Source organism: Oxyura jamaicensis, chromosome 3 (assembly GCF_011077185.1).
Source record: "Oxyura jamaicensis isolate SHBP4307 breed ruddy duck chromosome 3, BPBGC_Ojam_1.0, whole genome shotgun sequence".
Lineage (NCBI taxonomy): Eukaryota > Metazoa > Chordata > Aves > Anseriformes > Anatidae > Oxyura > Oxyura jamaicensis.
This window is the reverse complement of record NC_048895.1, coordinates 51,526,698-51,548,846: the sequence shown is the minus strand read 5'-3', so window position 1 is coordinate 51,548,846 and position 22,149 is coordinate 51,526,698. Positions and strand designations below refer to the sequence as shown.

The following is a 22,149-nucleotide window of genomic DNA, read 5'->3' as shown; positions in this document are numbered from 1 at the left end:
GCACTTGTCAAACTGGGATTAACACTTACTATCTAAGACAGTCCCAAACCTCATGTGAGTTAGCAGAGAGATCTGCTCAAATTGATAATCAATGTCAGCAATAAATAAAAGGTCATGATGAAAGCAAAAAAGGAAGAGTCATTCAGGTACCATGCTTACCTCATCTTTGCTGCTGTCTTCAGGGAGACAGATATGAATAACACGTAGACCAACCTGCCAAAAGAAAACATGACAATTACCCAATGCAGGTAGCTCATGAGTGATAAAAGGCACATTGTCTATAGCTTACCTCTTCAGCGAAGTTCTTGTTTATTTCTTGAACTAAAGGATCATTACGTGCCTTGGGGAACAAAAGAGAAAATAACTTTTATAATAATAAATTTACATTTTAAAAATGTCAGTGTACTAATACACAGCTGTATGCAAGAAACAGAGTGAGGATGCCTGTGCCCACTAGTGTTAAAAAGAAACCAACAACAAACCAGCAGTTCTAAGAAACAAGCAGGTGATCATTCAACAAATGTGTTTTGGTTTGACTACTGTAAATGCATGCTGAGATTAGCATGGCTTTTATAGATAAAACTGGCCATTTCCTTAACTTAAGTTTACCATTTGAGAAAGGTGCCAGCCTGTATCTGGAAATACCATTCTCCATCCAGCCATCTAACAGGGAAGAAATTGGCAACAGCAATGCTAGCATTTTCTGCATTATCTGCCTGCCCCTTGGCCCCCGTATTACCAAACAACACTGGTTTGCCTCACCACTAAGACCAATGCAAGTCATAACCATCACACATTACAGTGAGCTGTCATATGGAAGAAGTTACCAGCTCCTCCCAGCTGCCAGCAGACACCTGCTCCAGGCCAGAAACATCTCCTGGGCAGATTTACCTGGGAGAAGCTCCATCTCACCTGGCACGCCTCTTTCCCTGAGGTCTCCACTACTATTTGCATCATATGTATCAGAGCATTTTCTTTAAATTTTTGGCTTACTACTTAATCTTGAATTTTAGGAGACTTTTCAGTTTTCATATATCGCAACTATAAAACAGAATTCAATATCCAGAACTATAAACCTCGTATCAACAGGACACCAAGACTTCTACCTCTTAAAATAGCAGGGGCTTTATAACAAAATGAACAAAAAAAAATTCTTCTCACAAATATATGATTATGTATAAAACCTGTTTTCCAATCCAGACAATGGGACCAAAATAAGCTGTTATGAAAGGGTTCATTACAATTTAATGTATACGTTCTATGTAGCTTCCCGTGTGAATGATTTCTCATTGGAGTCAAGACATTTGACTGTCTTGACATTTGACTGACATAGTGGACAGCCTCCAGCACTGGCTTCATCTGTGACTAGCGTCACCCAAAATGATTTTGGTTCAAGCCCATAACAATTAACTGACCCATTAACTCCTCCAAAAGCTAACAAAAACAAAAAACAACACAGGCTTTAAAATGGGTACTGAGATTCTCCATCTCCCTCCCTGAGCCCCGCACTGCCTGTATCCCCAGCGTGGCACTGACACTCCTCTTCCACTCCCCAAATCCGGCACCTGGGTGTGAGGGGCATCGCAGATGCCACTGCACTGAGAACGAGTGAAACCAACACTGGTGTAAGGGAAGGAGAGATGGCGTTAAGGACAGCTCTGCAGCTGCTCCTGTATGCCATAAAACATGAATTATAATTCCCACGCTGACGCCTAGCTAACAGGACTGTTAACATGAGGTTTAACTGGTTTTCAGCCACCGGCTGATCCTGATGCTAGGTACTCATTTTCAGCTTAAATATAATCAAACAGAGGCCACCAGGGATTTTTTTGCTCTTGTGCAGCTCCAATTCAGATTCCACGTGGATTACAAGCAGTGCAGGTACCAATCACGAAATCAACTCGGGCTCAGGTGGCTGGAAGGGAAAAGCAGGCAGCTAGAGACATTTCCAGAGCAGGCTCTGCCTGAAACTCCACATTCCCAGCACTGCTGCAGAGGTGCTGCCATGCTGTGCCAGCTATGAACAGCTGGATGAAGAGAATTTCCCTCTGCTCCTCTGGCTGCAACGTGTCATTTGGAGAGCAGCACGAACCTCAGGGCTCTGCCCATGTTACCCAGTACAGCAGAGCACCACAAGAGCATTAATAGACTAAAGTAAGTCCTCTTTGTACCAGCAAATACATACGTACAAGGAATTCCACTTCAGCCCTCGCTACCAGGCTAGAGCTAGAGTGACACACAAATGAAAAACATCGTCTGGGTGAATTTCATGCAGAAGGATCAAGCCACATGTTCTGCAGCCCTCTCATAATGCAAATCACGTGGGGTAAATGGGGACACCACAGGGACACTTGTTCAAGGCACAAACGTGTTCCAAACCAAAACACTGATGTAGATGCATCCTAAATCATATTATAAATGAGCCAGAACCTCCCCCTTCCTCACACAATGCCCCTGACAACAGGTCACCACTTTTTTCGTCAGCCCTTAAACTTACGGCCTTACAGAGGGTTGTTTGAAAAGAGTAACCACTGTTACCCGGGGAGGGTAAGAGATGGGAGAATGCCTGCTCACTCAGCCTCTCTAGAAGACCTACTAAAATAAAGTTGGATCATCATCTCTTAGATTCCTTATTACTATTTCAAAAATATTTATAGTTAGGTTTTAAAACTAAAACCCACTAAGCCAAAGATGCAGCATGCGCTGCTCCAGAGCCACCAAGACCACCCTAGGAAGCAGGACAAGGATGTTTCTGCCTGCACAGGTCTGGGTCCTGCTCTGAATGGCCGACAGCCCAGCTTCTGGGCCCCTAAGTCTTCAGAAATCTGAAGGGGAACATGTTTCAGCTCTGCATGGAAAGCAACCCTCACTCGCTAGTTTGCCTGTTTCAAAGCCAGCAGTTCCACTAGGGTACCAAGCACTTCAGAGGCTACCAACACACCAGCTCTCAATTAGTAAGAAAGTGCACCTCCTCAGGAAGTGTTGCTCGTTTTGAAAGACGCTAGCAGTATTTTAGGGCATGTATTGTATAAAGGCCCTTTTGAGCTGCCTGGGACTTTTCAGGGTGGCTCTTTCCTTGGGACAGCATAACCCAGTTGCACATCAGAGCTGCCCATAGGTAACCAGGCTGGCAGGAAGAAGCTGTTTTTTCCTCTCCCCTGGCAGAGTTATCTCGGGGGAGGACAGTGAAGAGAGGCCCAGGTTTTCAGGCCTATCAACACGATATGCAGGACTGCAACAAAAGCTTCAAGCTAAATAAAGGCTGAGAAAAACTGCTTTAACTCCATTATATGAATCAACTTAGACAATCTGAGAAAAGGCAATCTGCACGTGCCATGGGGAAGGTATTAGCAAAAGGAAGGATAAAATAATTTCCTTCTCCCTGACAACCAATTTGCTGCCACCTGGGGCTTGCTGGGCCTGTTTTAGGCCTGGTGAAGGGCTTATGAGCCCAAAAACTCAGAGTCCTCCCTCAATCTTTAAGCAGATGGAGTGACCTGCTCCTATCATTTTGCTTGAAGAAGAGTTGTTTTCTCCATCATATGCTCCTGAAGTTTCAAACAAGAAACAACACTGAAGGCGATCTCTCATGTTTTACCTGGATGATGGCAAGCGTTGGCTCAAGCCGAGGGTTTTCTCTCTTAAGAGAGGCCAAGCATTTTCTTGCATTCTCAGCAATCTTGCTGCAACAAAATAACAGCACAGGCAAACTTTTAGCAAAAAACAAACAAGAAACTGTCCTCACATCAGTCAGCTGACACCTACCTTAGCTAGCAATACAGAATAAACGCTTAGGCACATGCATTTTTAATTACCAAAATGACTTGTATGCTGTGAAGGGCGGCATTTAGCAGCCAGGTAGAGAAAACCTGAACAGCCCAGGATGCCTTTGTTTTACAGCTGCGTGCATCAGTGCTCCAACATGCCTCAACCTTTTCAGCCATGCTGTGTCACTGCTTCGTGAGGCGGCTTGCCTGGCCCCACGGCAGGGAGATGCCACCAAGCCACCACCCCGGGGCCAGGCGGGTCCACGTCCCGAGAAGGAAGCAGAGCTTCGGCGCTGAAGCTCCTTTGTACCTCGGGCTGCTACAGCTCCCCAGGCATCACCAGCGGTAAATCTGCCGCTTTCTGGATGCCGTTCAGAGCTGCGGGCAGCAGGGAGACAGAGGAGCTCTGTTTGCTGCGCTGCTTCTTAGAAAAACCGGCAGAAGCAGCGGCCAGGCACCGGGCAGCCTTGCTGGAAAATTTTCTGGGGTAATTGCCGGCGGCTCCGCTACCTTCTGCACGTACACGGGGGGATGCTGCGGCGAGCGGGAGGGAGACCCCGCTCCCCTTTATCCCCCCCAGCAAGCACAAGGCAGGCTAGGGAAGCATTTCAGGGCCGGACATCCCCTTCGCAGAACCCCACACCGCATCCCGGGTGGGGTTTGACGGCCGCGTGGCCGGGGAGGGCTCGCAAGGTCTCTCCCCGCGGGCCACCCCCCCCCCCCCCCCAAGCCGACCCCCCGCAGGCAGAGCCTCCCGACCCCACCACCCCCTACCCCATCCCCCCTTTCCGTCCCCTTCCTCCTCCTCCTCCTCCTCCTCCTCCTCCTCCTCCCCCCCGCGGTTGCATCAGCCGGCAGCGCCGCCCCCCGCTCACCGCGCCGCCCGCGGCACTCTCAGCCCCCGCCGCGGGGCCCCGGGCAGTGCCGGCGGCAGGCGGCCCCGCAGCGCCGCGGGCCTCAGCGCCAGCCTCATCCTCAGCCTCCGCCGGGCTGAAAGGCGGCGAAGCCGGGGCGGGGAGCGGGGCAGGGCTCGTACGAGCACCGCCCTCCCCCCTGCCCCGCTCCCCGCCCCGGCGGAGCCCCCTTTGCTTCCGCCCCCTCCCCCGGAAAGAAGAGGGCCGCAGCGTTTTTGGAGTACTCAACGTTTATTAAAAATATATGAAATGGTCCCTGGGAGACACGCTACGCGCTGGTACAACTCCCTTTTCTTTAATTTTTTTTTTTTTTTCTCTTTTGTTCCAGCTCCACCGATGGCGTTGAGGTGCGGTTTCAACAGATCTAGAGCGCGCAGGGGGTCAAGCAGAGGTTTAACTCCTGTTCGTATTTACAATACTTTACAAGCTATATTAAATAAATACGGGCTCCACTACATCTCGGCGGCGTAACTATGTACATTATTCCTCAGCCGACGAGCGTCGCTGCGGCTGGCGCACGCGTTGGTGGAACCACGACCAGCCAACCCTCGCCGTAAAACTTCCTAGCCGATGCAAGACACGTGTGGTAAATAATTTAAAATCCATTCGAACGAATTCAAGTCCTTAAATCACAACCTGCAAGTAATTAGCTGTACGTTGATAACCTCGGGTTTTCCTTGTCGTAACCAGTGGTGAAAACAGTCAGCGGTTCTGGAAGTGCAATGCTCGGTTACTGAGGGGAGTGATACGTGGTTAGTGAAAATAGTACTTCCACTCCTTTATTTAATGATATGTTTAACTCAGTGCTGGCTTTATCTGCATAATCTGAAGAACTTCAGCACCAAAAAACAACAGCGGTCACTCAGATGGTCACTGCAGACATATTTAGGCTTTCCTATCGGTACAATGTTTTCAAGTAACAGAATCCAAAGCTGTGCAACGAAGATGACGAAAGGGAGTAAACGTGCATCACACCGGAAAGTCTGTTCTTGTTGTAACTGGGAGCATTTACTCTGCACATCATTTACAAAAGAATGGAATGTATTCTCATTTTTAAGCTACTTGTATTGTACACAAATTGAATGAGATTCAGTGCTGGCTGGTTTAGAAAATGCCTCTTTCACCCCACTCTGCCAGGAAGGATCACTTCCTACGAGTGAGATGCCTCCCCTAGGGAAGACAGCTTGTAACTCAACCAGCAGTATTGCTGAAACACCCTGTGGCTCAGACACGCCGCGTGATGAATGTTTCACCCCAGCATCCAGCCAAGTCCTGTTCTCTCTCAGGGTTACTGATTTTGGGACCTGACCAAACAACCTGCAGGCCACTGCATGTAAATGACGCTTGGCAAATCCATGCACAGCGGCTTTCCAGTGCTGAGCTCTGAGCTACAAGCTACTCAGATTTTGCCTGCATGTCGCAAACACTGCAAACACTGGAGGTACAAGGCCAACACTCTGTCTGGTCATCTCCACAAGCAATGGAGCTTCTCTTCTGCTGCCCAAAACATCCTCCACACAAGGATGGTATCACATTGACAGATTCACATAAAAAGCTGCCACAGCCTGTCCTCTGCATACTACACAGAAATAGAAAGTAGAAAAGGCTTCAGATGCAGCTATCATCTGGCATTGCTCATGGGCACTGGGACTAGATTTTGTTTAAAACAAGCCCGCTCTAAAGTAACATAGCATATTTGATGTAACATGCATTGGTCCTATACACTTGGAATTTCTCTGTCAAAAAGTAACGTGAGACCATGCAATTGCACATGGCATGTTGGTGTAATTACCAGAACTGTGCTCAGAAATCAGCACCCTCATAGGAGCAGCGGCTCAGCCAACTGCTGCCACATGCCATCAGAGTAATCGCATGGACATTTTGGACACAGAAGTGGTCACAACTCGAAAGTCCAAATACTAAGGTTTCCACGTGGTAACATGGCTTAACAATCAAATGGTATCATACCTGGATAGACAGGACGAATCAAGAGGTATCACACCTAACAAGAAACTCAGCTGAGGAGAAGAAAGGGAAGAGATGCAGAGGTTAAATATGAGATCCGAAGTCCACCTGCATTATGGAGTGAGACAGCAGACAGTGCACATGTGGCCTTTTAACTTCCAGAATTCTAAACCATTAAAAAAAAAAGATACATTTCACATCTATTTACAATATTACTGTGATACAATGCCTGATGGTATAATATTACAGAAATACATAATGCCAGTACTGATTGTCCTAGTATATACTCCTCATGTACAGCTAGAAATCACTGGAAGCATCAAGCAAAGCTACTTGAACTAAGACATTGAAACTTTTCCCTTAAAGACTGGACGATGTTCTGCTGGTTAGGAGATGGTACTCTCCACAGGTAGTCGTTCAGTTTGTCTGAATCGCTGTATGCAGTCAGATACGGGGTAAGCGCATGTTTGTTGCTCGTGGACTTTGCAGGAGTACAAGACACAGTTTTGCTGCAGAGTGTTTCGGAAGGAGCAGTGTCCGTGTTGTGCAATTTGGGATCCGGTTTCCTTGTTTGGTTCTGAGAAGTTTCCAAGTCAGATCCCTCATCTTCAGACTTTATTTCTACATAGTCATCATCATCCCCTTCCCTTTCTTCAGTGTCTTTGAAGTTAGAAAAATAGTTCTGAGTGGCCATCTGTGCAGTCAGAGGGGAGGTCCTGTTTACTCTCAGGACCTTTTGCGAATCCTGCAGAATCATATCCGAATAGTTTTCAGGGATCTGCTTTCTTGTATCAAGCCCCGTACATGCTGAAGCAATACCCAGCATTTGATGGCTGTTGATTCGGAAGTTCCTATTCGAATGAAACTTTTTCTTGTCTGTTTCATTAGGATATACAATGGATTCTCCAGACCTATTGACGACGATTGAGGAAGATGACTGTGACCTGCTGTACGCCTGTGGTTTCATATTGCTTACTCTTCTCCCAAGGGAGTTATAGATGTGATCTTGATGTAAATTTTCTTTGTTAGGTTGGCTTATAATTGTGCTCCACCTCTGTGCTGGGACATGCAAACGGTTAGAAATCTGAAGGGAAGGCACTGAGCAAGCTGACGGCAACTGCCTTGAATTGCTTTTTGTACCAGCTTCTGTATATGAGCCCTTGGACTTTGGGTCTTGGGACTCAGGCCATGGAGAAAAGTCAGCCAGCTCGCCGTTGCTGTATGTAGAATGCAAGAGCCAATCCTCTGCTCTTGGGCATTCACTGGCAGCCTGGGAACGGGGAGGAGACGCAGCCACCGGAGTGGAAAACCGCACGGCTGATGGCTCCTGAGGGCTGGCCCAGGCTTCCTTTTGGACCTTAGGTGAACTGTCTCTGAAGACAATCTGGTCATAGAGCTGGGAATACTCAGCAATTCTGGCACCTAGAGAAGAGAGAGATTTGACATATGAGACAAACAACCCATTCAAATGTGTTGTATGCAAATTTAGAAATCCCAAAATGCTTTGTATTGGTCAAGAGAAAAGTTTACAGCTGTGTCAGTGTCTTCAGCCTCACAGTCAACAAAGTAGCATGAAATAATGAAGGTAATGAAGGCTAGAAGAGCCACACTGCCTCACCGGCATGTTTGCATTGTCTTCAATGCATTTCATTGCATTTCAGTAAATTGCACTGGACAAAAAAAAAAAAAAAAGCCTAACATGTTGCAACAGCAGTCAATGATTCACAAATTCCAGAACACAATGAGAGCAATATAATCACCAGTTACAGAAAAAATAATAATAATTAAAAAAAAAACTTATAGAAGTTACTATTAAATCTGAAACTGTTTAAGCCTCCAGCATTTCCAAGTTACCAGACTGTTAGTTTTTCATCTTGAAAGACAATGATTTCGCCCCTCTAAATGTGAATCCTACTGGTGTGACACAGGCATAACTGTACTGCCCTGTGAAGGGAAAGAGCCTAGAGGAGCTGCTGCCTGCAGGTCTGCTTGTTTATCCAGCAGTTTTGTTTGATCAGACCATTGCTAACATACCTGTGATTGCAGCCAGTTCACTAGCTTGAAGATTGCCTTCTAAATAAAATCTGTCTAGCTAAATGCAGAAAAGCATGTGAGAAAGCATGAAAGAACACAATTTTTGTCTATTTTCCATGTTGTTTTTACACTGGAAAAAGACAGGAACAGCTAATGATCTGCTTGATCACTGTTCCTCTTCCCTCCTCACCCCACAAGAGCCTGAGAGCTGCAAGAGAGTTGGCAAACAAGGCACAAGAGCACGCTTGTAGAGAGCTTGCTGTTGGGTGGGACTAACCTAGTTTTCAGGCCAGCATCCTAAGCAGCTGGATAAGCTGGAGAACTACCTGCAGTTCTCTAAGACTTGTCCTGTTTGGGCAGACACAGCCTCTGCTCTTGAGCGGGGCTGTATTTTCATATGTGGCTTTCCTGAGACAGGGAGACTCCTTTTAAAAAGCCAAGGAGGCACTAACCACTGCCTGGGAAGAGAAAATAAGAAGAAGAAAAAAAAAAAAAAAAAAGAAAAAGAAAGAAGAAGAAGAAAAGCAGAGAGAAGGGAAGGGGAAGGAAGGGGTGAAAAGGGGACAGACTGACATCCTGTGGAAAGACTGGAAGCGGAAGAAAGGAGACGCCAGAGGGAGCAGATTCACAGCTGCTTTCAAGCCATACCAGTGCAAGGCAGTGTACTGCTGGGCTTCTCGAGAGAAAATGATGAAACCAGTGATACCTTATGGGGAGAACAGTTAGCTAGGAAATGGTCAAAGGCCTTTCAAGAACCTCTGAAGTTTGGTTCAATACTGCATTTTGGGATACTTATTCAAATAGTGTACATCTTTGAATTTGCCCCACTGCTTAATTCACAAACAATTCTGCCACCGTGACATGAGGTTTGGTGCTCTTAACATTTACTACAACATGTCCCATACAAAAGTACTGCAGGCGGCACAGCGGGATGCAAGCAAACAGTTCCAATTATATACTGTTTGTTTCATGACAAAATGGAAAAGAACATTCTGAAATGGCCTAGTGAATAAGATATTTGGGGACTTTTATAAATACCACCAGGAGGCAAGAATGACACTCTAGTGTGTGGAGTCTGCTGGCTCCATGGCTCCCATTTGTTTTGATTGAATATGGACAAAAATAGTTCCAAAGTTGTTGCATATCCATGACCTTGCACGTTTATTAGAGAGACAACTAGCTCAATCTTATCTGACCCCACTCCTTATGCTTGTTAAACGTGATGTGGATGGTACCTTAGCAAAACTACATGACTCATGAAGGTGAACCTATATACATTTTTAATCAAAATCTGAAGATCACACTATTAAAAGAAATAGTAACTGCTTTTCTGTAAAGAGGCCAGTTGTGCTTCAGGCAGGATTTCTATTTACGGCCCAAGCTGAATTGATCTTTCCTGACACTATCCCAGGATTTCTTACCAATTTTATCAAGTAATGGCAACTTTTGTTGAGATACAAAGGACTATTCATGTCAGAAACAGTCACAGAAAACTCCTTTCACTGGTAACACCAAAAATGCAATACAGATATTCAATGTGGAGAAAATTCATAATTTCCCAACTGCATACACAAATTTCACAGAAAGTTGCTAAAGAAATCTGTATAGGAATATTTTTAACATACCAATCGCAGGGCCACCTTGTTTCTTCTCCTCCAGAATAGCAGCAAGATCTTTGTGTTTCAGCTTCTGTTGTCTGCTAGCTGGCTGTTCCTGCTCTGGACTTTTAACTTTCAAAAGCTGGTTAGCCTTCTTAATTTTTTGACTGTATTGCCTAGCCATCATAAAAACTCTGTTCTTTGTTTTATCCACGATGGCCATGTCATTTTCCATGCCCTCTGTATGCACATTGGACAGAATACTATTGGCAGATTCATATGGGCTGTCTACAAAAGGCATCTCACTGGAGAAGGAAGATCTGTTCAGACTTGCTAAAGGGGTCTCCTTGCATGCTGTAGTGTCTTCAAGTTTGAGACTGGCCTCGCTTAAGGTGGCAGCCCTGGGCTTCACAGTTTTAGGGAAAATTGGAGTTTCTGGCAGAGAGAGAGTAGACAGTGAGTACTCTACATCTTTACTCAGTTCGGGTGTACTACCAGCATGCAGCCTTTCCTGCATATCATCTTTACAAACAGGAAAGGCTGCAAGAAGTCGGTCTCTTGTCTTTTCCTGGTTTTTCTTGATGTAATTCTCCAGGTCATTCCAGATCTCATCTACTTCCTCTGAGAGTTTATCTGCTGCAGACTTATGGGACAATGAATCGGAGTTGGAAGAGCTGTCTACTAAGCTCAAATAGTCATTGTCAACAGGAACACGATGGTAAGGACTCTCATCTTCACTGAACTGGAGGCTCTCCTCAGAAACGAACTGCTGCTGCAGATTGTCAGAGCATGCCAAGTCTTTTTCCAGGCCCAGAAAACTCCGCCTTTTAGAACATTTTAAGGGGTCACACTTAAAATTCAATAGCGGTGTTTCTGGAAGCGCTATGGTGTCATAGATGTTATCTTCAACAATTCTGAGTTCATCCAAACTTGAAGTAGGTGCTTCTCTGCTGAGTAGGATCTCATCCCTGCTAGCACGAAGGGAGGCCCTGTTTTGATTTGTTATCCGCTTTTTGGTGGGTGAATCTAAGCTGCTTTTGTTTTCAGCCTCATAAAGAGAGTCTCTAGCAGATCTCTGGGGACCATGGTGTGTTTCCTCCCTTCTTGTCAGACCCATCAGCTTTAAGTCTTCATAGCTGATATTGTCATAAACATGTTCAATATCATCAATGGTCAGCTCCTCTGAAGATTCGGGATATGCATTCATACTGCTCACCTCTGTTCTCTTTACATCCCTTCGAGAACTGCGCTCACCGATTTTATATCTTGTGCTGGCTGTGTTACTTTCACCAGCGCTACTGGCCCGCCTAACAATTTTGTGACGACTGGAGCTGGTTTCATTCTGATGCATTACCCCCAAGTGCCAGCTGCATGGCCGACCTGAAGGACCCCTCCTTTCTCCACCAACAGCTGGACTAGCATTGGATGTAGACACTGATGGTACAAACATCTGATAATCGTCTTCATCGTCTTCATTCTCGTAAGGTGGACGCCGGCTGGGAAACAATGCCTGCCTAATTTGATGGTCAGTCCAGATGTTTCTGACAGAGGTAGTTCCGCCCAGGATATTCATGAGCAGCGAGTTGTTCTGGGGCGTGCTGAATTGTCTAGGCAACTGTGACTGTCTAGCTGAGCAGGAAAATGAAAGATCAGCACTCAATTGGATTGACTCTTCATCTGAAGGATCTTTGGAGCTCTGTGGAAATTTGAAATATACAGTATGAATGAATATGTTGGTATATTCCCTGCAGTAATACAGAGATTCCCTCCATTCACGGGACTGCCATAGTACCGGGCTGTCCTGCAGCATGAATTCACGTGGAGATGGGTAGGGCGAGCAGGATCCTTGCTAGAGAGCCAGGGAACCATAGTGGCAATGCCAGACTACTTTGCCTCCTAATCCTTATCCTGGCTCAGAACTCACTGTTGGCATTTAATATTGCCTTACTTCAAATACAAGACTGGGACATGCTAAAGCGTAAGTAATTAAAGGCAAATTTATTTGGCAGGGGTTAGATTAAACCTTTTATGCTAACTCTGCAGTTTCACAATTAGATAAAGTTAATCAGACTCTGGGCTTGTGCCAAAAGTTCTGTTCTCCTTCCTTTCCCATTACTTATAACCCTAGCAGAAAGGTATGTTATGCTCTCTAGCACATGCCATTGAAAATTTTTCAATTTCTTTTTGGGGTGAATTTTCATCCAGCTCAGCTAGCAGATCTAATTTACAGCAAGGTCACATCCCTGCTACTGCTAATATGAAGGATGGTGTAGGTGTACCTGGGGGAGACAGAAGATTACTTCTTTTGGTTTAAGTTAATGCTGTTTGATTTTTTTTTCCTGCTCCTGAAAGAATTCTCTTTGAAGTCCACACAGATGAATTTAATACATGAAAAACAAAACATGACTTATCTGTCTACCTAGAAAAAAAAGCGCGCAGATTTGACATATCTATGATGCCTAGCAAAACAGAAGTAAGATATATATATATATACCTGCATTTCACACTTGTTGAGATTAACACTTCTCCGTTTTTCAACATTTTCAGCAGCTTGACTATTAAGTCTTTTCCTTCCTCCTTTTGATTTCTGTAGTGAATTTTGATGCATTCCCTGTGATTTAAAAGAAGGGAGCAAGGGAGGGCTATTAAAATCCAGTGCTTTGTACAGTTTTATTCAAAATAATTACTAAGCAGCTAGAACAGCAGAGCCAGGTCAGGTATCCATAGCTGAAGGATGCAATGTTCATGAGAACACAGAAATGTTTCAGAGTCTAGAAAACTTTCTTTTCAATAACTAGTTAAATTAAGCTAATTTGCACAGCTTGCCAAAAGGGGATGAAAGCAGAATGTGTGTACAGTAACACAGGTGTAGAATACACATGAATTGGACTAGGAAAAAGGAAATAAAATATTTATAAAAATAAAAATCTTTGTAAGAAGAATAAGTTGCAAATACCTGTAACACATTCGTGCCTCCTTGCAGTTTTACAGATACTTTTAATCCCTCTTCCATCCTCCCCAGGACAAAAGGATTTTTTTTTCCCTCTTTTCCCTACCTGTTCAGCTTCTTCTTCATCATCAGCATCAATCTGTTCCACAGCAGAAGTCTGGAGATTTTCATCCTGATCGCTGCTGTAGGCTGGCTCAATGGACTCTTGAAATTGGCTGTCTAGCCCCCTGGGTTCCAATGAAACCTTTTTCCTAGAATTCAGCAGGGTTTCATTTGATCCTATTTTGGTGGCTTGAGATAATAGGGCTCCTTCTATACCCATCCGCTAAAAAAAATAAAAGTATTGATTAAGAGTCCATATATTTTACTATGACACTGTCTTATATTGTACTTATCAACAATGTTTTAGCTACATTCAGTTTGCTACACTGAAATGGGATGCACATGCAAAGAATTAAAACAATTGGTATTTTTCCATAGAAGGTTAGGAATGGAAAAAAATATACGTAAAAAACAATATAATGATTATAATGATGGACTTCAATTTTATGGCATCCCAGTGAAGTCATATCTAATGTACCCTGTTAATAAATCTTCCACGCGCTCTCCCTCTCCTACGTTCTGTCCCAGATAAGCCTAGGACCTGGAATTCAACCAGAGACTTTCAAACTGCACTGGAACTTCATAACTAATTCTTACAAAATGTATAAATGAAAAACAGTCATTTCCATCTGTTTAAGCTGTATTGACTCTATTCAAATATTATGATTTACAAATAGCATAGATATATCAGAATAAGCTCAATTTTTTTTTTCATTAATACAGAGACAATGTCCTGCAAAGAATATGCACTATCTTTACACACAGCACTTCTGTGATTATAGTGGTATTTACAAGTACCCTATAACATTAGTGTTTCATTGTGCTGTACTATAAAGTACAAGAATTTATGTATCAGATGATTTTTTTTTTCCAGATATTCCTGAAATACCTAGCTTTATTTCTGTTTCGTTCATTCCATTAGCCTTATTGGAGATACTAAACAACATTTATGGCTTTGTTTATTTCTTAAAATGAACATAACCAAGAAGATGTGAATTCTACAGCAAATATATTCCTCTAAGTTATATGCTACTTGAATGTGATAAAACAAGAAATGGCTTACCTTCTGCATATCTGGACTTACATCTGAAAACAGAAATATAACACTTCATCATAAGTGCATAAACAAACCGGTGTCAGTCAGTGTCACTGGCTTAATGCTAATACCCCAATTATGAATTCCCAAAAAAAAAGGATAAAATGTAACAGCAATATTCACTTGAAAGTCTCTGATAAAACAGAGACAACAGCAGTTTTATTATGACAGTTCCACCGGAGGTTCTAATTTTACAACAAAGATCCAATATGGGCAACTGCTCACAGTGGCTGACTCCTCGTATTCAATTACCAGTTGCCAAGACACTTTACTTACAGGACTAGAACCCACGTGTGGAAAAGCAAACATTAGATTTTAACACTATCATTTCATTTTCTTTGCCCGCTTTCCCCCTTCCCTCTCCCAAACATGTATTTGAGGAAAGCTACAGGACAAAAGGATCCCTTTTTACTTGTTCTACAAAATACAGAAACACTGGGTCAGCAATCAATAGAGGAAGTAGCTTACCGTTTGGCTTCAAAACTTTATGGACTCTCGATGAGGGTTCTGAAAAAGACAACAACATGTTTAAGCACTCCAGCATCCCAAAGAAAGTTATGGGTATCTTTTTATAACATGGATACCAAAATTTAATCTTCTGGGCCCATGCAAGAAAGGCAGATTTTCTTTTCTTAACCACTTAGCTAACTCACACTCTTGGAAAAAAATGTGAAACCTACAGGTGTTACCGAAGTACTTACATGTTCCTAATGCTATAGCACCTGCTTTCCACACATATAAAGTTTAAAGTAAATAATCCACACATGCCGAGTTTAAAGCCGTGTTAAGATACCTGGTTTTTAAAGACTTAGCCCTCATCTATGCTATTGCTCTAAATTGCTGGAGATTTCCTATATTCAAATTAGAAATATGTCTGAGGTATCAAGAAATATGTATGAGGCACTTTAAACAGTGCTTTGGAAGTGTAAGTAGCCGAATGTTACACCGAATTTCATTCAGTCAGTATTTTGAATTATTCCCTTTATAGGCAAAACAACATCCATGGATTTTTTTTTACCTCAGAAACAAAGCAAGATGCCTGAGAAGTAATTAAAATTTGTTTTCTGGACACAGGTGGTGCCATACAATACATCACTACATCAGTACTCTCATGAACCTTGTTTAAGTCATTCCCAATACGCAATGTCACACATTCCAAGTTGGAAAGGTCTTTAAGCAGTTGATCACAGTGACTACGATATGAAGTCACCCAACTACACAGACATTGTAATGGCTTCAGGAGGAAACTAACACTAATTATGGATGTCTGTTTGAACTAGCAGAAAGAAAAGCAAAAGTCAACATAACCATCTCTCAAATCTCTATTATGCGTAAGGCCAACATTACAGTAAGTAAAGGTAGTAATTATATTTTGAAATAACAAGCCTATCATAATCAGGATGGAACCACTTCTGAGACATGAACTATTCAAGGGTGGGGACAAGAAAGGTCAGACAAATAATATGACTAGCTTTCCAGCATATGCATTCTTCTGTCCATTAAAAAGTATCACTTGTTCTTTATGCATCCACCATTAGGAATGTATGTATTCATGAAATGAAATGCAAGTGGTGGATAAAAAAATAAATAACACAAGCAACAAATGCTTAATAAGGTCTTCTACTTGTATATCAAGAGTTCCTGTGCTCTGTAAAATCTCAGTGCAAGCTAAAGACCAATTCCTGTGTCCAGTCTCAAACCACACTAAATAATCCCTTTCCTCATTATCTTTATGGTAAGAGAGTTCATTTACCTGATTTCCTTCTCACTCTTTGTTGAGTAGTGCCTTCTTTAGGCTGGTATGATGATTTCATTTCTCCCTCGGGGCTATAATGAAACCCTGGGTGATCTGTGGAATAAGCAGAGGTAAAAGAGTATTACTTCACACGTCTCAGCAGCTCTTTGGAGGCAGTGCCATCTTCCCTTTGTGATTCACCCAATGGCACTTCATCAGAGCCTGAAGCAAAACAAGTGAGGTGTGCAACTTAATCACCTAGCCATAAAAACATTTTACGTTTAGTTGTGCCTTGCTCCAGACTGCTAACCCAGCAACACTGATGGCATGAGCATCATGTTTAATTGTTTGCCAGTGTCTCAGTCTAAGCCTTCCTGACCCATTCTCCACAAGAATAACTACATAAATAAATGACAGTTCTGCTTTACTCCAAGACTTCCTCAGCAGTTACATCTAAGACTGTTGTTCTCATATCCCTACACTGCCAGGGATCACTGGCAACGTGAAGAGCTAACACAGCTTGCACAAGGAGAGGCAGCAAACAAGAGATGCAACAGAAAGAACAGCACAGATGTGGCTGAATTCAGGACACAAGGCAGCAGCAGAATGTGTGCTCCCTTAACCTGGCTCCTGGGACAGGCCAGGTAAATAAACTTTTCAGTCAAACCAATGGAAAGCACAAGCCTGCTGGGTTCCAGCATGAAGTTTTCTTGGCGCTGTACCACGGGTGCATTTGGTTTCTGCCACAGCCACAAGTCCAGCTGTTGTGTGACCTGGGGGATAGAGAACAGCCAGCCGTGCTGCTGCTGCAGGGCGCTGGGCTCCCTTGCTGGGCTTCCAGGCAGTCTACACAGTGCAATAAATGGCTGGCAGCTGCCCTCACCCTCCTCTAGCTCCAGGTTTGCCAGCATAAGGAAGTCATAGCAGCACTATGTACTTCAAGCTCTGTTTGCTTATTCCTAGCCTTCCAGTGGGTCCTAGCCAGAAGGAGTGTATGCTATAAAAGCAGGACAGATCATGCATTTAGTCAGTATGGAATAAGCAAAACAAAATGACCAGTATTTACAGAAGGTCTGATCTGCCTCTTCCTTGCTAATCATGAGACATAATTTGCTGGCTGTAGATCCATCAGCTCAATGCCTACAGAGTTCCACAGGATCTGCATGCATTTTTTTTTTCCTTTTTCCCAGCAAGGACATAATTCAAGGAGCATAAGCATGGCTTTCCCTCATTTCAGATGAAACCAACAGTCAAAGCCAAACTTTTGAAGACACTTTTGTTCATTTTTAAAGTGAAAAATAACTTACGTATGGCATCCATTTCTAGAATCGCCTGTTTGGCCTGAAAGCAGCATAAAAAAAAAAAAAAGTTAAACTTTAAATAGGACAAATTATGTTGCATATTACAGATAGCTGTGAATTTACATATGTAGACAACATCAAATTTAACTTTTTAAGCTATTAAATATTGCTAGCATTGTTATTCTCTTTCTCTAAATGCTGCATACGTTACATATGTGAAGAAGAATTCTGCTGGCAGGAGTTTCCCATAGTTTCTATTCAGAGCACCACACAAAAGCCTATTGTTCACTGCACACCACAGCTCTGTTTTGCTCATCTACCACTCTGGCAGTGCAAGAGGAAGAGTGCGTACCTACAGCACCAACTGGGATAAGGAACTTCTGGGGGATGTAGTGATGCATACCTGACACTGAAAACTGCACTGGCATCACCCATACCAGCTCATGCTGAGATCATCCTGCATACTCTGGACACAATCCCCAGAGACCAGTCAACAAGCCCCAGAATTTAGAGCCATCCATACACCTCTCCATATGCTGCTGGGACTGGCATCTAGGAATACGAAATATTTCCACCCTAAAAATAAAATAGTTTAATTCCTTTGTTATTTTTACAGTTCTGATGATGTTGTTACAGAGAACACTATCAACCTTGCTTCCTTTAAGAGTTTCCTTGAGGAACTGCTATTAAAAAAATCATTTTGTTTAAGTAAGATGAAGCAAGATAAACAGCTAACGTCTCCTGATTGCCTAAAATTTGACACATTTCTTTAGGAAAAATAAGCAGAATGTTTTGCCAAGTTTATCAGATAGTAAGTAAGAAAATAAACCAAAACACAATATCCTAGATAACCTGCTTGACCCTCTATGGGTGCAATGCAGTGATTTTCCACCAGGTGACACAAGTGGACTGATATTAAATCCTCCCCAACAGCTGGAGAGAGGGAAGTCTCATCTGTGCAAGCACAGATTTATCAAAAGATATGTGCAGACAACCTCAGAGATTTATTTGGTTAGACTTTTCTTTCCTCAAATAAAATTATTTCTAAGGGCTGAGAATGGCATTATGGTGTATTTTGGCAATACTTTTTTCCCCACAGATAAAATAAAAATCCATCAAGAAAGAATAATCTTGATACAAAAGCTGAAGTCATGCTGAAACATTTTTTACAATCTAATAAACTGCTCCGAGTATTCACATTGTAAGCATGGATACCAGCATAAACATTATATCTTCCATAAACTCTGTCAACAAAAAAATATGAGAAGAATTACTAATAGCAACTGCTAGGACTACTTTATCCCATAACTCTCTTTCTGTTGAATTGTTGAAAACATTAGTTGATGCACCTCTTGTGTATGTCAGCCACATTTTAAGTCACTATAGCATAAAAATCAATTAAACTGATCAGTGAAAGTAATACTTTAAAATAAAAAAAAAAATAAAAAATAAAAAAAGGAGGACAAGCGGTATAACTTGGTGAAAAAAAAAATCAACAGAAAAAATGCAAGTTACATTGGGAAACATCACCTAAAGGTCTAAGACAGGATTTCATAAACAAAAGGACCAGATTCAAAAGGACCAGATTTCCCTACTTTTAGGCATTACAGCTATGAGCAGGGTGTCAGTAGGTATCTGACAACTGCGATGAAATGCAGAACTGTGCCTCATTTTCTCTGGCATAAAGCTTTCAGGCTGTCTCACCAAAAAAAGGCCCAAGCATCCCAGCTGAGGATGCAGGGTTCAGGATGAGTACGTATATTTGTCAAGTGAAGTTTGTGTTGCAAATGCCTTCACTGCTGTGGTGTCTAACCAAAACAGATTAAAACTAGCTTGGTAATGTCTACACATGCTGCAATTAGCACACCTCAGTGTTGTGCAGACAGGCAGTTTCAAGCCAAGGAACACTCCTCCAGTAGAGCTTTCTGACGCTGCATCTCTTTACTCAGGTCTTAGTGGGCAAATCCTAAGGTGGACAGCAGTGCTGCTAACCCAGTTAAATTCTTGTACTCCTGTACCAAGCCCAGTAGATGCCTTTAGTGGAATTTTCCCACTAATTTTGAAGAACTTTTAAAGATGTAAGAAACAAAGTATTAATCTCTTGGAGTCTAAACTTTCTCTAAATCACAATGCATTTTGCAGCTAACAGGATCGGCCTAAGTTACATGCAAGTTCAAGGAGCAGGGCTTCATTTATTTATTTACCTTAGCAGGAATCTTAGCAGGATGATTTTCCAGAATTAACCTCTTCAAATGAAGAATCCAAAGCCGTTTGTCTTGCTGAGATTTTGCCTGAAAAAAAAAAAAAAAAAGATCAGCACTATGAGAAATAAGTAGCCTTACTGCATTATGCAGGGTCAGGAATAGCATATGGTCATCAATCAGGCTACCCAGTGGGCAAGGAGATTTCTGTCATACCTGCACAGTATGTTGCATCTTGGGATTTTTGTAGTGGAAGACACTAAAGCTGAGTGGCTCCTTTGGTATCACTTCAACAAGCATAAGATTCCCACACTGTAACAAAGAGAGGCAGCACTGTGAACTACAGAGGAATTTCAGGGAGATCTAGAGCCAGCACATCCCTGTTTGCTCTCTGACATACCAATATGTGAGCTTTGTATGCAAACATTTCATCCCTCTTTTTCGTGATAAGCAGCAGCTTGTCAAAGAGGAACAACGTGCGCTCATTTTTGGCTCGCTGAATGCGGAACGTTCCCTCTAGAACCAGCTCCCCGTAGCTGGTGAGATCGGGTCCTTTCCAGTTAGTGAGCAAGCTCTGTATCTCCTGCAACAGATCAAAGAAGAACAACCAGAGTTCATGTCAGAGGTCTTACTTAAATAAAGTTTCAAAGGATAAGCAGAGGTGAGGCCGTTCTGGCTCTCCCGTACAACATTCAACAGTGCAAAGCCACCGGTACTGAAGTTGTTGGGTTATGTGCACATCATAGCCAGGTGCTTCCAGACTTGATGCTAAGCCCAGACTAAAGTGTGCCCTCCTGAGTACTGGTGGCCTCTGTGGTGACACAGCGAGGAGCCCTGAGCTCCACAGGGCTGCATGCGGTGAAACAGCTCAACCCCATCTCCTGGGACTCACAGTGGTGAAGGATAGACTGTATATAATGCAGTCACCAGCCTCTCTCATGCCTGCTCCTCTCCCCTGCCTATGTCCATAAACCCTCTGAATATTTCTTTCTTGCCCTGCAGTATTCTCTTGAAGCTGTGTGGTCCCCATCTGGATGAATTATAATGCCATCTCTGTGTCTTGTAGGCCCATCCCAGAAGATGCCTCTGTGAGGAGTTCAGACTGTGGAGATGTTGCTCAGAAGACTAAAGGACCAGAAGTGGTTTGGTCAACTGATTGTTTGAAGATGCCAAGATTTATATGCATTTGGAGTGATTTGTATACATACCATAGTTTTTTGTCACCTTATCTATCACTTAAGAAAAAAAAAAAAGCTGGAGAAACATCTAAGAATATCTTCAAAAACCTGTGCTACTTCACTATGACTATCTTGTTTCCTTTAGTTGTTCATTTTTTCTGTAAGTGGCACAGACACAGGATTTAAACACGATACAGCAAACTAAGAGGAAACTAAACCTTAAGAAGGGAAATCTTTAAAAATATCCATTGAACTTTAACCTGGGCAGCATTAGCAAAGCAGGGACAGATTTACTCATCCTAGGCTGATCTCAGTAGAACACTGCACTTCAGTGCAGCATTCAGCTGTAAAACTTCTTGGTACATTTGAGCCCAAAGGCAGCCTAGAGCATACACAGGAAGAAAAAACAATGCATATAGCAGCACACTTTGCACTATATGCAAGACCATTTTAAAACTCAACGCATAACAAATGAAAAAAAGCTGTATTTTAACAGGTCCCTTAAGGAACTTGTAAATAAGTCAGGGTACAGCACAGCAATCAGCTTCACCAGTGTTAAGGGCGAGTTGGTGCTGGAAGCACTGCTGCAGTACTTGCCGAACTACAGACAGAATGGCAGTGTGATAGCTCACTGAAGACCTATCCCTATGGCTGCAGAAACAGATTTTACTTGTATAAAGGGTAACCATGAACATAAACATTTTCCACAACCCCAGACATTTGCCAGCTCAGCTTAATAAATTAAAAAAAATACACTTTTCCAAATGCATTTAGCCCTCTTTATTGCCAAATATTACTGGTTATCATTATTCAGATTTATAGCACACTGTTTGTAGAAGTCATTAGCATGCATTTCCAGCAATGTGTGGCAAAGGTTACGCTGCTGCAGGCAAGACATTATCAAATGTAACCCTATTCCCCCTATATATAAACAAAAAATGAGAGCCAATAAGCAAAGTTTATGTTAAAAAGACATAAAGGAATAAAAGAATAACATGAGACAGATTTCTGGAACCTATTAAATTCTTTTATTCACTAAAAAAAATATTAATGCTATATAGATACTGCTGACAAAAGTGTAATGTAAAATAGCGATTCACTGGGATGTTTGAAACAGAACGATGGAGCTGTAAAAAGTCTACCAAATAGCTTACTCTTGACAACAAAAGTTATTCAGGGTAGCTTTATTTTTCTCCTAAAATTTCTTCACTGAAAGTGAAGTTAACCCTTTTCTAACTATCATATTTCTAGGTTTATGCTTTTCACACACACCAAACAAAAAAAAAATTAAAAAGATAAGCCTACAGA

The 22,149-nt window shown here is 42.6% G+C and overlaps 2 protein-coding genes across 8 annotated transcripts in view; both read right to left on the bottom strand.

Annotated features, from left to right (window-relative positions):
• MTHFD1L (methylenetetrahydrofolate dehydrogenase (NADP+ dependent) 1 like) overlaps positions 1-4,790 on the bottom strand; it is a 147,615-nt gene extending 142,825 nt beyond the window's left edge. For 3 of the 5 annotated variants that reach the window (XR_004749252.1, XM_035321071.1, XM_035321072.1), the window contains exons 1-4: positions 4,643-4,790; positions 3,599-3,683; positions 290-340; positions 160-213 (exon numbers count right to left, since the gene is read on the bottom strand). Coding sequence is in view for 3 of the 5 variants with exons in the window: in XM_035321071.1 (XP_035176962.1) it covers positions 160-213; positions 290-340; positions 3,599-3,683; positions 4,643-4,740 (288 nt within the window). In the remaining 2 variants the exon portion in view is untranslated. Of the gene's footprint in view, positions 1-159; positions 214-289; positions 341-2,968; positions 2,974-3,598; positions 3,684-3,815; positions 3,970-4,642 lie in introns of those variants that run through there. The other 2 variants (XM_035321073.1, XM_035321075.1) reach the window with 2 other exon arrangements.
• A 103-nt stretch (positions 4,791-4,893) lies between these two features.
• PLEKHG1 (pleckstrin homology and RhoGEF domain containing G1) overlaps positions 4,894-22,149 on the bottom strand; it is a 140,348-nt gene continuing 123,092 nt past the window's right edge. For all 3 annotated transcript variants that reach the window (XM_035321427.1, XM_035321428.1, XM_035321429.1), the window contains 11 exons: positions 20,064-20,246; positions 19,880-19,975; positions 19,667-19,753; positions 17,469-17,502; positions 16,180-16,275; positions 14,895-14,933; positions 14,394-14,416; positions 13,335-13,553; positions 12,773-12,889; positions 10,306-11,974; positions 4,894-8,068 (listed from right to left, as the gene is read on the bottom strand). In XM_035321427.1, coding sequence (XP_035177318.1) covers positions 6,966-8,068; positions 10,306-11,974; positions 12,773-12,889; positions 13,335-13,553; positions 14,394-14,416; positions 14,895-14,933; positions 16,180-16,275; positions 17,469-17,502; positions 19,667-19,753; positions 19,880-19,975; positions 20,064-20,246 — 3,666 coding nt within the window. In that variant the 3' untranslated portion in view covers positions 4,894-6,965. The remainder of the gene's footprint in view (positions 8,069-10,305; positions 11,975-12,772; positions 12,890-13,334; positions 13,554-14,393; positions 14,417-14,894; positions 14,934-16,179; positions 16,276-17,468; positions 17,503-19,666; positions 19,754-19,879; positions 19,976-20,063; positions 20,247-22,149) is intronic.